The sequence below is a fragment of the Phaseolus vulgaris genome, chromosome 9 (genome assembly GCF_051622355.1).
Source record: "Phaseolus vulgaris cultivar YP4 chromosome 9, ASM5162235v1, whole genome shotgun sequence".
Taxonomy (NCBI): Eukaryota; Viridiplantae; Streptophyta; class Magnoliopsida; order Fabales; family Fabaceae; genus Phaseolus; species Phaseolus vulgaris.
The window spans coordinates 30855089-30874082 of NC_143506.1; the positions used below are offsets into that span (position 1 = coordinate 30855089).

General features: G+C 30.7%; 1 protein-coding gene across 1 annotated transcript; it reads right to left on the reverse strand.

Annotated features, from left to right (window-relative positions):
- Nucleotides 1-258: 258 nt before the first annotated feature.
- Nucleotides 259-15663, reverse strand: LOC150025260 (uncharacterized). The gene is made up of 2 exons (XM_090295690.1): nucleotides 15523-15663; nucleotides 259-1074 (listed from the first exon to the last, which is right to left on the reverse strand). Exons 1-2 carry the CDS (start codon nucleotides 15661-15663, stop codon nucleotides 259-261), a joined length of 957 nt encoding a protein of 318 aa, XP_090151816.1.
- Nucleotides 15664-18994: the final 3331 nt, after the last annotated feature.

Genomic DNA, 18994 nt, shown 5'->3' on the forward strand with positions numbered 1-18994 from the left:
CAATCTATATAATCCATCATAAAGAGTACCAGATACAATCAAATAGGTATGCTGATATAGACTGAAACATCTATTCCCAAATTTAAAAGAGTATCCGGCAACACATCAAGTTTAGACAATGACACTAAATTCCTAGATATACTAGGTACGTAAAAAGTATCCATCAGGTCTAAATAAAATCCAGTGTTGAGGATTAAACGATAAGTCCCAATTGCTTCCATTGGAACCTTCTCTCTATTCCCCATGAAGACAAACTTTTCATTTGGCTTTATGGTTCGGGTTGAAAGTAATCCCCTTCTTTTCGAACCAAGCCTTACGTTTCAGACAATCCTTTTGGAAATGTCCAGCTTTCTTGCAGAAATGACATTTGTCATTCTTCTTCTGGAGCGTAGTAGAGGACTCATTTATCTTCAATGGTCCTTTACCCTTTCCTTGTTTCTTGAAGCCTTTCTTTCCAGCTCCCTGATTGTTCACATAATGTATGGAGTGGTTTCCTCGATTCTTCAATCTAGTCTCTTCTTGAACTAACATGCTATGCAATTCATGCATATTCCACTTATCTTTCAAAGTGTTATAGTTCATTTGGAAAAGATCATACTCAGACGGTAAAGAGTTCAAAATGAACTGTACGAGAAAATTATCATCCACTGCCATTCCGAGAGACTTAAGTCTTGCCGCAATATTAGTCATTTCAATGACATGTTCGTGCATAGTACGAGAACCATCAAATTCCATGGTGATTAATGTAGTCATTAATGTCCTAGCAAGAGACTTATCAGCTGTTTGGGAGCACTCTTTCACAGACTTCATGAATTCTTTTGCATTTTCGGTTTCGGGAAGAGTAGACTTAATATTGTTTGCTATGCTCATTCGCATAAACATCAGGCTGAGTCTATTTGACTTTTCCCAAGCCCTATAATGAGCTTTCTCCTTATTGCTACTATCATCGGTAATAGCAGCAGGTTTCTCGATTCGAATGGCCAAATCAAGATCCAATATACCTAAGTGAAATTGGACTTTTTCACTCCAGTCAGAAAAATTTAGACCATTAAAGACTGGAACAGACGTAACTTGCTAATGTAAGGCTACAGGAACAGATACTGCAATCACACATGCTTAACATTAATACTTCGAGTCATAAACTAAACATATTATACAGATTCAGAAAACATTCTATGTATACTAATGTTCTCCTTTGGGAGATCCATTAATACACAAAACATAATGATGCTAATAATATTAACTTTATTTGGCAAGATATATGCATTAACTAGAAACACTTGTTATCTTTAGATATACAAGCAAAACTAATAACACATACTCACTACCAACAATCATATCCATTAATTATAAGGACAACTAATCAACCTTTGGGTGATCCAAAATGCCCTATAATAATGAATTTCCATTTACCCATATATATAAATAATTTAGCATCCATTCTATAGGTAATTGGAATAAAATTTATCAGTAATCTGGAATTAAATAAAACTTAAAGATTTGATCACTTTGGTGATTAACAAATCTATCATACAAATAATTCTAGAAATTATATCATAAATTGAAATAAAATTCATCCATAATTTGGAATTAAATAAAACTTAAAGATTTGATCACTTTGGTGATTACAAATCTATCATACAAATAATTCCATAAATAATATCATTAATTGAAATAAAATTTCATCCATAATTTGGAATTAAATAAAACATAAAGATTTGATCACTTTGATGATTACAAATCTATCATACAAATAATTCCATAAATAATATCATTATATGAAATAAAATTTCATCCATAATTTGAAATTAAATAAAACTTAAAGATTTGATCACTTTGGTGATTACAAATCCATCATACAAGTAATTCCAAAATTTCAATTTAAAATTAAATACATAAAGCGGAAAAATAATTTTCCATTCCTCACTTTCAGTCTATTAATTAAACTTTAATTTAATGAACATAATAAAATTTCATTAAAACTTTAATTAAACTTTAATTTAATGCAAATAAAATTACGTTAAAACATAATAAAATTTCATTAAAATTTTAATTAAACTTTAATTTAATGCAAATAAAATTACATTAAAACATAATAAAATTTCATTAAAATTTTAATTAAACTTTAATTTAATGCAAATAAAATTACATTAAAACATGATACATAAAACAGAAAATAATTGTTCGTTACTCACTTTTAATTAATTAATTAAAGTTTAATTTAAATGTAAATTTAATTACATTATAACATAACCTAAATTACAGAAAAGTAATAATTGATTAAACTTTAATATGGGGTGCAGCAAAGAATTCATGCATTTCATGATGGCAGAGAATAATTCATACATGGATTCACTAATTGGATTCTTTTCATGCATTTTATTATATTATATTATATTTCTTTGAATCCAACATTTGGTCATATTTCAATTCCGTGAGGACCTGGACCCAAGCGCACCATCATTCACCCACCGTTTTGTAAACCTTGATCCATGATTATTTTGGAAGACAATCATGTAACCAAGAACATATGTTTCTGCATTAGCGTAAAAGGTTCACTTTCCCTCTTCAACCCCAATTAGGGAACTATTATAAAGGAATGAAAATCTTAATCTATAAATCCTAATTTTAAAATTAGAGTTCTTAAATTGAAAATATTTTAAAATTAGGGTTCTTTGATTTTGGAAAAGCATTAATGGAGAATCACAACATGAGCAACAAGGCTCATGAATAAACGTAATTTGAACACATACAATTATGTTCACAAATAGATCTTATCATATCATGATTCTCACACAAAACATAAAGTGAAGAAAAAATAGGCACTTACCTTGATCCATGAGTGATCCTAATTGAGCAGTTACTTTATCTCCTTTATCCCAATCTATCTCTTAGAAATTCCGTACTTGTCACACACTTTCGTGATGGTTAACAGTGAGAGAACTATTATTTGCAGAGACAGAACCCTATAGCCTTTAGTACCCAATCTCCATCAGATGTAGGTTTTCCATTAGGTATATCATCATATATATATTTCTCACATTAACCAATGGGCCTTTAATTCTATTATTATTATTAAATCATATTTGGGCCCAAAGCCCAAACTCTAAGTCATGTGAGTCACTTTATAAAAATTAATTTACATAATTTCTTACACACTAAACCTTTACCATCAATTGTGTTCTTTGTATGGCGTATGTTCCACAATAAGTTAAAAGTTGTTGATAATTTCATATATAGAGGTATTTATGTACCTAGACAAAGATTTGTTATGTGTGATCATATAGAAGAATCTACTAGCCATTTGTTCTTCATCTGTAAGGTGAAAAGCCAAATATGGAATATGTGTGACTCATGGCTTGGGGTAACACAAGTACATCACAACAATGCTAAATCTCATTATCTAGTAATTTTGTAGTCTATTTGAAACCTCATAAATGATATTATTTTTAATAATAAAAAAATTAGATGCATTCAAGTGTTTATGATAGTTTAAATTACGTCTCGGGCTTAGATAACAAACAAATAGCCAAAAGCAGTATTCTCTTATTCTGATTGGTGTTTGTGCCCCTTTATGTGTATCAAATCTTGCTAACATCCATTTCATGCATAAAGTCTATATAATTGTTTAAGGATAACATATTTATCAAGCTACCTAACCCAGATGAGTGTTTTGTAGGTATGACACTGATCTCCATCCATTAGCTTCCTGTTGTTAAGGTCTTGCCCCTATGCTCTAAAATCCATATTTTTGGGGATTTTTTTGGTGATCTTGCCTTCAAGTTTAGTTTGCTATGCCATCTTCAGTTGTCTCGGGTGTTGGGTGTGGAGTTCATATTGTCCCTCTCTTTGTAGTTGTTGTTGCACAAGATGACTTAATTACTTTTTATGGAGAGCGTCTCCTCTATTTTAAGCAATATTACTACAATAGCAATAATCTTTTTTCACTCCACCATGATTTCCATATAGAACTTTGGTACAAAATGTTTTAGAGGTATAGCATTTGTAGGCGGCTGAACATGTGGATTGATATGTTAGTACTGGGTAGGAAAATTTTCTTTTAGTTGTGATATCTTTTATTTGAAGAGTTTTCTGAATGATATACAAGTTTTCTACAAGGTATCTTTTGGTTTGGGGATTTTGTTTCTATTGTGGCCTTTGAGTGTAGTCCAACTTTTAGATGTATAATATGTTGGGCTTAAATAACATTTAGATGGATCTAACTTTTGTATATGGGTTGAAACACCACTTGTGTTTTTTTAATTCATTATTGTGGATAAAAAAACTTATAACTTTTGACCTAATGATAAGCACTCGATCCAATAAAAAATGTTTAATGTTAGGAATTCAAGTATGAGTTTGAGTTTCAGATATAGTAGAAATGAGAAAGTTGAACAACATATAAGGAAAAAGACACAAAAACTTATTATCTTAAGGTTTTGGGTAGGAGGTTTGGTGTAGTGTCTTATATAAGTTTATTTATGACTTGTTGGTGTCAGATCTCCTTGGTGTATTTCACCCCTAGAAAGATCCAACATTGGTATTAGATCCAGTATTGTCGTAATGGTCAACTCAAAGAGTGAGTGAAGAATCATAGGTTTATGAATTTCCTTCTATTGAAAGCCTACGTGTTCCAGGCAAGCCTGTCCCATTAAGATAAATGGAGGTAAAAGTAAAGGTCAAAGTTGAGGGCAAAATGTGGAAGAGACTCGCACTTTATGGGGAGATTGATAGGAATCCAAGTGCGAGTTTGAGTCTCACATTGCTTAGAAACGAGAAATTTGAGCAATATGTAAGGAAAAAAGATGCACAAACTTAATGTCTTAAGATTTTGGATTGGAGGTAGTGTCATGTCTCTTAGATGAGTTTGCTTATGACTCATTAGAACTGAATTTCTCTCTCGTGTATCTTCTCTCAAAAGATCCAAGTGGTATTAAAGTTAATGATTTATCTTAGTGACTAATTCATAAAAGTACACAAAGTGACTAAAGAATCCAAAGTTTGTGTGTCCCATTAAGATAAATGACACTACAAGTAAATGTTGGGAGTATTCCAATGTAAAAATAACTCACTTAAAAAGAAGATTTTTAGAAATTCACGTGTTAGTTTAAGACCCACATTGAGTAGAAATGAGCAAGTTGAACAACATAGAAAAAAAAAAGACTCAAAAACATATTACCATAAGATTTTTGGTAGGAGATAATATCATAGTATCTTATATGTATTTGTTCATAATTCATTAAACAATAATAAATTAATCTATTAGATTATTTTATTATTATTTAATTACTTTATAATACATGCGTTTTTTTTAATAAATAACACACATTATCTTATACCAAAAATAAATAAATTGTCATAAGTAATAAGTAAGAAAACTGTTCATTCTTCCTCTTCATTCTGAACTTCCTATTTTTCTTTTTTTCACTAATATGCCAAGGTATAAAAGTTAAACAGAGTTAATCAATAGATGAATTTAAACACTCCCATATTCTTACCAAACTAATTAAGAAGTCATATTTTATCTAGTATGTGAGCAAAACTTTTAACTAAGTGTCATATTATTTCACTTAACTCCCATTAACATTTTTAAACAGAAAAACTAACATCCCAATAGAATTATAATTAAAGAATCCATGAGTATGAATTTGGATTCTGAAAAAGAACATTATAAGAAGAGTGGTGTTTGTTTGAGGATTGCAATATTTGCATGGCATGGCATTGGGGTAAAGGAAACAGAAAGGAAAAAAACAAGAGATTGAGACAAAGAAGGGTCCCAGTGTTGTGGAGACATGTGTGTGGTAATAATCCCTATTGCCTAATGGGCAATCAAACGTGTTTGTTTGGTAGGACTAGGCTGTAACTAATGGCAACTGTCCAACAAAACCATCATCACATCACATGACTTTTGTCCCTTCCGCACCCTCCCAAACAAGGTACAATCCGTACTGTTCCGTGATACCCGCTTCTAACGTTTCTTTTACCCACATTCTCTTTTCTCTATCTGTCAAATAATACTTTTATACATTTCTTTTAATCTCCCTTATTTTAAAATATCAAATACTGCTAAACAAAATTTTACTTTATTTTTTTACTGCTAAAGTTAAATTGTACCTCTTGTTAAGTTTTTTTTTTATTCTCAATAATCAAAATATAAATTAATTCATAATATAGTATACTAGTATTGACAGACAACCATATTCTTAAATACAAGTATTTCTATCATTGATAATAATGTTTGACTTGATCCAAACACACATATGAACTTTTCTAACCAAACTTTATCACAATTTTTAAAGAATATAAATGTTCATGGTTAGTTAGCAAGTCTTTAAATAAGAATTGAGAAAAGGTAGATTTTTCTTTTTTAAAAAAATAGTTAAAGAAATGAGAAACGAACACATGGGAACTTGCACACTTATGTTCCACAACTTAGTTAATTCAATTCATTTGAAGGAACAGTAACAACCTATTTTTAAGTTTAAATTAGAAAACACCATTGTGTATAGTGGAATATTTTAGAGCTTGAAATTAAGAAATAAAAAATATATAAAAAATATATAAAAAAATACCCTAATGACGAAACAAAATGTTTCACTTCCTACTCTCTTTGAAAAGAGTTTGCATGAAAATATGTATCAATTTAAAGAGTTGTTGAATATGTGAAACTCATTTTGTTCTTGGAATTTTTTTATTTGTGAAATATTTTCATGGTTTGATATTAATGATGAAAACAATGACCTAATTAATTATTTGAAAATTTTGAAAAATAGATGTAACTCCATCCAAACTATACCTTTACTTGAGTAGAATAACATAGATATTTACAAATTGCAAAATGTAGTCTTGTTTAAGCAAGTAAGATTACTATTGTAATAAAATCATAACTACACACCTAAAATTTAAACTCAAAATTTGAAACAATCTCACTCTAATTAAGTAGGAACCTATAGTTATAAAAATTATTTGTTGTCACCAAAATAGGTTATTCATTTGGAAAGAGAACCATACCAGACGGTGGATTCTTAACTGTTTTGTTTTTTTTTAACTTTTATATAAAAATAAAAAAACTTTTAAATTTGAATTATTTTAGTACTTAATGATTAGATGAATCATGGATTGTGTAGTGCACATGTGAGCCCCTTGCAGAGATATGCTTGTCTCAATGTAACTTGTTGATTAACTTCTTCTTGTCGTGTGACCCACTTCAAAATTTTTAAAACATTTTTCTTTTATATTCTTCAAAATGAACTGATAAATAAAATATTTTCACAATTAAGAACAAAATAATTGACGTTGCATTAGAAATGAGAACATTAGTTTTTTGTTTTTTTTTTACAATTTAATGTTGTTGTTATTATGGAAGGTAGAAAGTAGAAGAGAATAAAATCATTTTATTTTAATTATAAGTTACTGATAAAAAATACTGTTACGTTTTATTTATGTGTTGAGAAGTTTTCATAGAATTCTTGTATCTTTGGTTATAAATAGCGTTTACAATTTCTTATTAATTTCGTAATAAATTCTCTCTTTTTTTCAGCTAACTAATAATTTCATATTTATTGCATTTAAAGCTAAGTGGGAAATGGAGAAGTAGGTAAGAATATGATATAAATTCTCATTGTTCATCAATGTGACTTTGAATTATCTCTAACATCACTTTCTTCACTTAACGGATAATCTTTCCTAAGAAAATTCAATTAGTATTAGTGAAATTTAAATAAAATTATCACTTAATTTATTTGTTAAGTTTAGTTATGTCAAACTTCTTTATTAAAAAGATAAAATATTAAATACTTATTTAGAGATAGTTTTGGTAATATATTTACAATACTTTATTGTAAATTAAGGTTTCTAATAACCTTACAAGTCAAATAGATTTTTAAAAGTTTGAGTTAGGTATTCATATAATTAAGGTAACTAGATTAAGTCTGACTTTAAGTTTAAAAAACTTATTATGTTTAAAGGCTTAACTATGGTTAAATATTGTCCTTTTCTTGCCCAATAAATTGTGTCCTTTTCCCTCTTAATGATGATGTGTTTTGTGTAGGGTTTTAGTTAACGATAATAAGAGATTATTAATACTTGTGGGACATCGTCAATTTAGTCTTTAAAGGAAAAAAAAAAAACAATTGAATCTCTAAATATGTAAAATAATAAAAATAAATTTCAGGATATCATAGCTAAAAGACAGTATTGTCTTTGAGTTTTATTAAATTAGTTCTTAAAATTGTAATTAAATAACAAAATTTTATCCGAAATTTAATATCACGGAAACTTAATATCAAAATGTAATGGTAAGATATTTAACATTTCAAAGATTAAAATATATTTTTTATTATTACCGAAAGTGCACAGTATAAATTGCTTAGGATAAGGCCTAATCCTTTTAATGATTTTTTTTAAAATTATTTCTTCTATTATCATTCTTTCTCAAAAAAATATTTCATGAACAGAATAGAAGTTATTGAATTCTAAAACATCTTACCTTATTTTATTTTTAGTAAGTGTTTTTTTACTTTGAAAATCTATTGATTTTTTAGTGTTTGGACTATTTTTTATTTGATCAATTAAAAAATTTATTACATAGATAAATTGATTTTTTTGGTAATGTTTTCTATTGTTTGGTTATATTGCACAAGGTTTCTTAGACTTTGGTGTCATCTTGTTTTTTTTTTAGAAATTACTTAAAGTGTATGTTAAAAGGGGAATTAGTGAAGTTACTTTATTTTAGTTGATTTCGAATTTTTGGTATGGAGTTGTATCTTTAGTTGTAATTTTTTTTAGAATATGTAAAAAATACAAGAAGAAAGAGTTTAATCTATATTTAAAATTTTTGATTTTTTCTTGCAAAGATTCATCATGATAAACATTAAGAGACAAAGTTTAATGTTATTTTTCTTAAGTCAGATGCAAGTTCAACAAAACAAACACAATGTTAAAAATTTATTTTTAAAAACATGTTTTAACAAAACTTCTCCTTACTTTAGTTGCAAATAAATAACATTCAATAAAAATAAGAGATAAAGAGAATTACACACATGATTTTTAGTTCATCTGAAACACAAAGACTACATCGAATTCTTTATAAACCTAATGAAGTTTTCATTAATGCACACTACTCTTGTAAGATACAAGTATTACTTAGACCCAATCACTTCTAGCTAAACTACAAGTATTACTTGGACATGGTATGTTTGGGCACAATTACCTTTAGCTAAACTTGAGTATTATTTGGATCAAACGACTCTTGGCTAAAACACTTTGATAAACAAAAGGTTGTGATCTAAAAGATCACAAATTTTCTCACTAAAATTGATTAATATCCTAAAATAGATACAAGTTTAAAAACACTCTTCTAGTTAGCTATGAACACAATTAATGTTCTTCCTTAGACACTATATTGTTTGGACTCAACCACTCTTGACTAAAACACTTTGAAAAACAAAGATTGTGATATAAAAGTTCACATAGTTTTTCTCACCAAAAGAGATTAATGTCCTAAAATAGATTCAAGTTTAAGAACACTCTTCTAGTTAGTTATGAACGCAAATAATGTTCTTTCTCACACATAAAAGGCTTAGGATTGCTGCAACCTTTATTCTTCACAAAAATATTCTTTATAGAGTTGAGAAGAAAAAAGTTGTTGCAAATCCTTTTGGAGTCGTTGTAAAGTTTACAAGCCTTTCATCTTCTTTGGTTATCGTCTAACCATGTTTAAGTATGTAGACACACTAAATGCTCTTCAAGAAACATTGAATGCATGTGGCCTCTTTACACAACTTCTCTAATACACAACATGATTTATCAAGTATAGGCAAGTAGCTTCTTCCCTTTTCAACGAAATGCATAGGGCTTGATATAGTTTGATGACCTTGCAACTCTAACATTTTGTCTTTTCAGAAAATTTGTTTGTGTGAAGCTACTTTAAGCATATTTTTTAGGATATTTTGATGTAGACATTTTCATTGTAAAAAATAATCTTAGTTAAGGATGATTGAAAGTTTCCCACTCAATATGAGAAAAAAAACCATGACCAACTTTTAAAAAAATAAAAGTGGTGGAGTGAATTGAAAAATAATTTCTACAAACAATGATAAAAAAAATCCTCAATACACATCAATAAAAAAAATAATCTAGCTAACTTGATTTATAAGAAACAACCACAACTAAAAAATAAACTTAGTTGACATTATATTTCAAAGTGTAAAATAAGTCATAGAAACCTCTATTAACTCTCACGACCTGATATCATTTTTTACATGAGTCCAATAAATAATAAAAAGTAGAATAATATCATTTTCTACATGAGTCCAATAAATAATAAAAAGTAGAATAATCATTTTACAAGCATCACGAATTCAATATAATTCATCATTATACAACACATGATATTACCTCTTTGATATTATGTCTACATCACATAATCAACCATCAATTTATATCAACTTACATTCACAACTAATATTTTTTTTATACAACTATATAGAATAATCATAGTTATTTAATTAAAGAAACACATTTTTAAAACCAAAGTAGTTTTTTTTTTTTAAAAAAAAATAGCTTGAGTTAAATTTAAGCATATATTGTCTTTGCTTGATTAATACAATTCCCGCTTAAACAAAAACTGAGTCGATAGAAAGTCTATTTTATCGTTTAATTTTCGCTTGAGTGATATATTACACATTTATGCAAGAACTATGCTATAAAAGCAAGATATGTATCGTTTAAGAAAAAAAATCATGTACAGAGCAAAACCAACTTAGTGTCTTAACTTTGCTTGAGTAGTGTATGTCTCGCTTAAAAAAATTCTTGTACAATTTGAGTATTCAATACATACCAATTTATCCTATATTTCATGTTCCATTATTTCAACCTAATTTAATAAAACAAAATAGTTCATCAACTATTCAAATCAAATATCTATTTCAAAGAAAAATAACAAAAATCAACAATAGTTTCTCAAGTTTCGAACTCAATCAAAACTTTACTTGTGTTATAATCTATTCTTTCGTCAATAAAAAATTCATCCACATTTATTCAACCTTTCAAAACAACCTTCACAATATCAATTCATAATTAAAATGTCCAAAAATATCACACCCTTATTTTACATTTCCACAAACAAAAAAAATCCAACAATTCATATAAAATATATCATTCCTAAATGAATCAATGTATAAATGTGACCAAGTCTTATCATGTAAATCAGATCTTCTACTCTAAGGTTCTATCAAAGTCTATTTAACTTTCCTTACCTAAAATTATAGCTATTTCAAAAAAAATAAAAAAAATTAGACTATCACCTTCAACATTGAACCAAATATATATTACTATCACTTTAGACTAGCAAAAATTATCTTTTCCCATCAAATCCTACATGCAAACATATATTTTTAAACATAAAACGTAATTATATACAAACAATAAAAAAAAGTTTAATTATTGAAAGAATATTTTCTGTTTTATTCAATCTGTCTTTCATCTATAGCAATGATACATATATATAACCATAGCATTAGAACCGTACAGAACCGTACAAATTCTTTTTCTAACATAACATCTGTAATTAAGACTAATTATAGACCCATTAATAGATTAATAGTGATTATATTCCTATAATTAAGTCTAATTATAGACTCATTAATAGTGATTATATTCCTGTAATTAAGTCTAATTAAGTCTAATAATGATTTTGTCCGGTAATATCCCCTCAAGTTGGAGCATGTAAGTCTTGAATGCCCAACTTGACCAAGATGGCTCCAAACTTTTTAGCACCGAGAGCTGTGGTGAAAAGGTCAGCTAGTTGTGTATGTGTGGGCACATAGGATGGAAGAAGGCGCTTGTGAATGATTTCATCTCGAACAAGGTGGCAGTCAACTTCAATGTGTTTGGTGCGTTCGTGGAAGACCGGGTTTTTAGCAATGTGAAGTGCTGTTTGACTATCACAATAAAGACGAATTGGGTCAGGATGAGGAACATGTAGAGAAGCGAGAATGTCTTTAATCCACTTTAATTCTCGGGTGGTCTTAGCCATTGATCGATATTCAGCCTCAGCAGAGGAGGCAGAAACCGTTTGTTGTTTCTAGGTTTTCCAAGAGATTGGGGAAGTGCCGAGTTGAATAAACCATCCGGTGAGAGATTTCCGTGTCAGTGGACAACTTGCCCAATCAGAATCACACCACCCAAAGAGTTGTAAGTTGTTCTCTCGAGGTAGGAGTATTCCTTGTCCAGGATGCCCCTTTAAATATCGAACAACACGAAGAGCAGCTTGCCAATGCTTGGAGCGTGGATTTTGCATAAATTGAGATAAAGCTTGGACACTGTAGGCAAGGTCAAGTCGAGTGAAACACAGATAAATTAACCTCCCAACAAGTCTACGATAAGTAGCCGGGTCAGAAAGAAAAGAACCAGTAGCGGAGCTCAATTTGTGATTTTCTTCACATGGTGTAGTGGCGGGCTTCGCACCCAACAATCCGACTTCAGTAATGATATCTAAGGCATATTTCCTCTGACAAAGGAAGATTCCGTTGGGGGAGCGAGCAACTTCAACCCCCAGGAAGTACTTGAGGCGACCTAAATCTTTCATATGAAAGCATTGATTTAAGTAGCCTTTAAAACATTGGATGGCAGTACCATTATTCCCTGCAATCACAAGATCATCAACGTAGACTAGCACAACCAACTGTATGTCATTATTATTGAGAGTAAACAGGGAATGATCCTTCGGGGATTGTTGGAAGCCGTAACGAGTGAGAGAAGAAGATAGTTTAGCAAACCAACACCTGGGGGCCTGTCGGAGGCCATATAGAGACTTTTGAAGCTTGCACACTGCCCCTGGTTGAGATTCTTGGAAGCCAGGAGGGAGTTTCATATAAACCTCATCATCAAGATCACCATGGAGAAACGCATTGTGAACGTCCATCTGATGAAGCTCCCAATCTTTTGCGGCTGCTACTGCTAGAGTTGTGCGAATGGTTACCGTCTTTACGACAGGAGAAAACGTCTCGTTGTAATCCAAACCCTCCACTTGATGATTGCCTAGAATTACCAATCGAGCCTTGAATCTTTCAATTGTTCCATCCGAGTTGTATTTGATTTTGTAGATCCATTTACACCCAAGTGCCTTCTTTCCAGGAGGGAGAGCGGCGAGTTTCCAGGTGTCATTGAGTTCGAGAGCATGAATCTCCTGTGCCATAGCATCACGCCACTGGGGTTCTCGGACCGCTTGAGAAAAGAACAGGGGTTCCTGCTCGGTGTGTAAAGAGGCAAGAAAACTTTGATGATGTTTAGAAAAGGAATCACAATTCACAAAATCATGTATAGGATATGAAACACCTGAGGATTCTGTTGAAGGAGGTGACGGAACAGAGGGGCTTGACGGTATCGTGGTGGCTGCGACAAAATCGCGTAACCGTACGGAAGGCAGCTTCGCGCGATGCCCTCGCCCAAGGGGAACCGCGGCCGTCAGCGGTGGTGAAGAAACCGACGGCGTCGTCTCCGTCGGACGCGGCGGTGGATCCGCGGGTAGCGTCGAGGCTTCTATACACGGATCGGAGTCGTTGATAGTGTGGTCAAAGTCATCTGTGAGGGTAGCATCCTCCTTGGCTGGGATGGGAGATGCAATGGGTTGGTTGACGATGCATTCATCTAGGTTTGAGGAGGCAACTTCATGAAGAAAATGTGGGTCCGTTCCAGTTTCTAAAGAGTTGGCAATAATTGGGTTTTGCAATGGTGGTGCAGTGTCCATCTTTTTGGTTTCAAAATATGGAAATTTATTTTCGAAAAAATGTACATCACGAGAGACAAAGAAAGTTTCTGTTTCCAAATTAAATAATTTCCATCCTTTTTGGCCATATGGATACCCGACAAACACACATTTTAGGCTACGACTATCAAATTTATCCCGCTGTCTATTTTGATTATGAGCATAACATAATGAACCAAATACTCGTAAGTGCGCGTAACTGGGTACACATCCATGGATCACTTCATAAGGGGTTTTTCCTTTTAGAATGGAGGATGGTGTGAGATTGATTAAGTAGCCTGCAGTCAAAACGCATTCCCCCCAAAATTTAACGGGAAGATTGCCTTGAAACCGTAATGACCGAGCAACATTCAGAATATGCCGATGCTTGCGTTCGATGCGTCCATTTTGTTGCGGGGTCCCGACACAGGAAGTTTGGTGAAGGATACCTTGTTGAATGAAATATTGTTTTAGACACATGAATTCGGTTCCATTGTCAGAGCGAACCATTTTAACACATTTGTTGTATTGCCTCTCAACGAGTGTGAATTTTTTTTTCAAAGTCACTGATACCTCTGTTTTTTCTTTTAACAAATAGATCCAAACTGCCCGTGAACAATCATCCACAATTGTCAAAAAATATGAAGCACCACAGGATGAAGGAGTTTTATAAGGACCCCATAAGTCACAATGAATTAAATCAAAAATATTCAAAGCTTGATGCGCACTTAAGAAAAACTTATCTCTCGTTTGTTTCGATTTTTCACAAACTTCACAAACTTTATTCAACTCATCACGAGTACATTTCCCACTTATATCAGGAAGCATTTGCACAATCTTAAATGACGAATGTCCTAATCTTTGGTGTCAAAGTGCTAGTTGATTTTCCATCTTGACATGACATGCTTGAGTCTTCCGTACCCCACGATACCAATAAAGCCCATCTTTCCGTTCACCTGCTCCAATCAGCGTCCTCGAAGTGCGGTCCTGTATAATACACAATTTATTACAACACAATTTTCTTCATCCGTCAATTGAGGTACTGAAAGTAAATTGCATTTTAATTTGGGAACATAAAGGACATTTTTCAATTCAAGTCCTTCTTCAAGAGTCACTGTTCCCTGTTCGCAAGCTAGAACACGTTCACCATCGGGTAACCCTACGGGACACCCTTGTATAGTTTTCACTCAAATTTTCCAGTGACCCGGTCATATGGTTTGATGCCCCACTGTCAATAATCCACAAATCCCAAATGCTCTTACCAGTCATTTTCTCTGATTCATTTGATTTTTGTTTGCTGATCATATCAACCAGTAGCTTCCATTGTTCATTGGTCAGACCTGCCATCTCAAGTTTCTTGTCGTCATTGTTGGCTTGACTGTTGCTTCCACTAGCGTGTGCCACATTTGCACGTGTCGGGTTACCTTTGTTTCGCATCCCTTGGCGTCCCCTGCCGTTCCATTTGCCTTCACTTTTTGGTCTGTCACCCCACCATTCGGGATATCCGATCAATTGGAAGCATCCCTTCATGTCGTGACCATTTTTACCGCAATGACTGCACGTCATTAATTTTTCTACCATATCTCCACGCCCTTTTTCTTTGTAGTTGGCCTGCATCGCGAGACCCACGACCAACCCCCTTTCTTCCGTTGATTTGGCCATCATTCTCACTCTTTCTTCTTGTACCAACATAGCATATACGCGGTTCAGAGACGGCAATGGGTCTGAGGCCAAAATGTGCTTGCGTCATCCAACCCCGTAAGGAGTTGATGAACCTTCTCCTCCTCCCTTCGTTTTTCCAACTGAGCACCAATCCCACACTTGCATCCACCACACCTACAAGATGGAATTTTGTCACTGTTAGCAAGCTCATCCCAAAGGACCTTCAATTTTCCAAAGTAAGTTGCCACCACCATTCCCTCCTGCTTGCATCTTGACAAGTCCGACCTTAGTTGTTGAATTCTAGGTCCATTCACGACCGAGAATCTTTCTTTAATGTCTTCCCACAAGTTATGTGCAGTCTCGCGTTGAGATCATATGGCGAGTAGGTCTTCTTAGCACCTCCTCTTTCGTGCTCTGCTTTGTTGGCATTATTCTTTTCTGGTGCATCTGCCTTGTGCACCGTTACCTTTGTTTTGTGTTTGTCGGGTATCAGAGTTTTGTGCTCTGATACCAGGAAAGAATATTTTCTGTTTTATTCAATCAGTCTTTCATCTATAGCAATGATATATATATATATATATATATATAACCATAGCATTAGAACCGTACAGATTCTTTTTCTAACACTATAGACCCATTAATAGTGATTATATTCCTATAATTAAGTCTAATTATAGACTCATTAATAGTGATTATATTCCTGTAGTTAAGTCTAATTAAGTCTAATAATTTTGTCCGGTAATAATTATCCTTTTAATCTTTATATTAAAGAGCAAAATCAATTCAGTTTCAAATTTTTTTAAAAAGTTCAATGATCCGAACCATTTTAAAACGATCTAATGTAATTCTAATAAACAGAAAATTATTTTACTTTTTACTAACGTTATTAAATTGATCTTTAAACTTGAAAAGATGAACCATCAACTCACACTCTAAAAAAATAAAAAAATAGATAAATTTGATTTTAAAGAAACAATCATTTTATTATAAAATAAACTTTAAATAATTAATTTTTTTATTTACAAATTTTTTTAACTAATAAAATATTTATATTCATCTCATTGAAAACATTTTAATATTTAGATAAATTTATTCTTGAGATAAATTCAATGGGTCCTTCAAGAAGTCTAACGTAATTGGCTTGCAATTGCCATAGTCATGTGTTGGGTCACAATATTCGTGATAATTTTACATCGTAAAAATAAAAAATCGCAATTATTTAATTACCCAAAAAAAAGAGAGAAATAGGTATGGAAGTAGACATGGTGCATACTACCTATGTAAGGGATGCCACTAAACATTTATTTCTCTCTTATCATGGATTTCTTATCGAAAGTTTCAACAAATTGTTCTTTAAACAAGGACATTAATTTAAATATAAATATGACTATAATTATATGCATCCATTTATCGAGGTTCTAACTTCTATGTGATGAATCTTATCCAAATCATTTTTATATTATAATATCCAACGGTGCAATTTTAATAGGTTTCTCACAAGCAAGATTTTAGCTTGACCATGTGAGGGGCATTACTATCCTTTAACCAAGGACAACCCTAATCCCTAAAGTTGTTTGTATTCTCAAACCCCTATTGTTGGACAAAACTTGTGAAGAAATGAAGACAAGCCACATCAATTTTTCATAAAGTTGTTTTAAGTTGTTGTGTCATTAGGTCACAAAAGAATCCATTTGAAAATAAAATCATTGAAAAAAAGAGAAAAAAAAATAGGAGTGAAGTTTGAAACATCAAACTCAGTCAAGTTGGATATATAATTTTAGAATTCTACTTTTACTACAAAAAAGCCTTTTAAAATATGATATTTTACAATGGTTACTCCAAAATAATTTAGTATACCATGATACTTGAACAAGTATATATTCTACATCAATTACTTTAAAATTGACTTAGAAAATATTGTTTATATTGGTTGTACTAAAAATTAATGTAAAAAATGGATAATTTTAAACAGCCCTAGTAGAATGTGGATTTTCTTGTAATTTTTTTGTATTATTTTTTGGATAATTTGTACAAATATATACATTTTCAATGTTATAAAAATTTAGGAAAAATATAATTATTGATTATTTTTATTTCTTTATTAATAAAATAAATAAATAGAAATATTTCAAGATACCTCAACTCTTATAAAAAAATTACTGTAGAGAAATCTCACAACAAAATCAGATAATTTTAATATCTCACAATAACAAAAAGAAAAAATACAACAAAAATCTTCCATCATTAAACATTATCAGAAAAAAGTATTATTGATTAATGGTATTAATTATTGATGTAAATATTTTTTGCACTGAATCTTTGTATAATTGTTATGTAACATGTGTTGACGTCTTTCCAATAACACACTCATAATTTTATTTTTTTTAATTACCAAACTTTCTATCTTTGTTTTGGAAAATAATGAGATCGATAAAACATGAATATTTTTTTTATGTAAATATGATCGACTTCGGTTTAATAAGTCTTACAAATATCGATATGTTGACACTTAAAAATTTACTTCCATTTTATAATTTAATATATTATTATTTTAATTATGTTTATTTTACATTTTAATATAAAATTTCAATATATACTATTATATTAGTAAAATAGGTTATAAAGTGGAAGTATCTTATCTTATATAAATGTCAAAGTATAACTTTTTAAAGTTTTATTATAGTACTTCTTTTTCTTTTCGTTTTTTAAAAATGTCTTAATGTTTATCCAAAACTTAGCCTTATGAGATCATTTTCTATCTCATGATCTATTTCAATCTTGCATTGTTTTATAAAACCCTAATCTAGTTATCTCTATTGTATATATAGTTGTTGTTTTTTTCCTAAAAAAATACTTCTAGATTGATTATGTTACAAACTATATAGAAAGTCACTTTTCATATTATTTGGACAAAAATAGATTCTAGGGCAACACTTTCATTACATTTATGGCATGTGCTAATACATCAAAGTAGATAAAATTTATACGCCACTCCTCACACTGAAATCCCTAGTTACTATAATCAAAACTTGTTATACTTCCAAATTCTAGTGAATGAGAGGTTTTTGGTTTAGTATAGAAACATGTCAAAATAGGTAATATGTAGAATCAATTAAATAGAAAAAAAGAAAGTCAAAAATATATGTAATTAAGTGCAATTATCTTGCATAAATTAGTAACATTTATTATAAAAAATATTGTAACAAATGTAATAAAGGTAAATTAGTAAAAAAATTAGTATGTTTTAGTAAATAAATGTTACGAAATTTCATTGAAAATGCATTTGAGAGTATCTAATGTGTTCCTTTTTGTATTGGTTAGTCTTTCGCATGTTGTCGTTAACATACATGAATAATATTAAAATGAAAATTCTATAATGAACATCACAATTGTGTTATTCGATAAATAGTAATTAAATTTGGAACTTTTATTTTTTTTAATAAAACTTTATGTTATATATTATTATGAAATTTAATATTTTAGCGAAATTGACACTTCATGATTCAACGATAATATTTTATCACATAAAAAATTATCATTAAAAAAAATACACACCAATATAAAAAATTAAAGAATTAAGCCAAA

Bases quoted from the DNA above. Each gene is read 5' to 3' on its own strand.
- LOC150025260 (XM_090295690.1), bottom strand. From the start codon at position 15,663: ATGGTGGTGGCAACTTACTTTGGAAAATTGAAGGTCCTTTGGGATGAG. The intron at 1,075-15,522 runs GTTCATCAACTC...GCCTTACATTAG, and splicing joins AACGAAGGGAGGAGGAGAAG to CAAGTTACGTCTGTTCCAGT.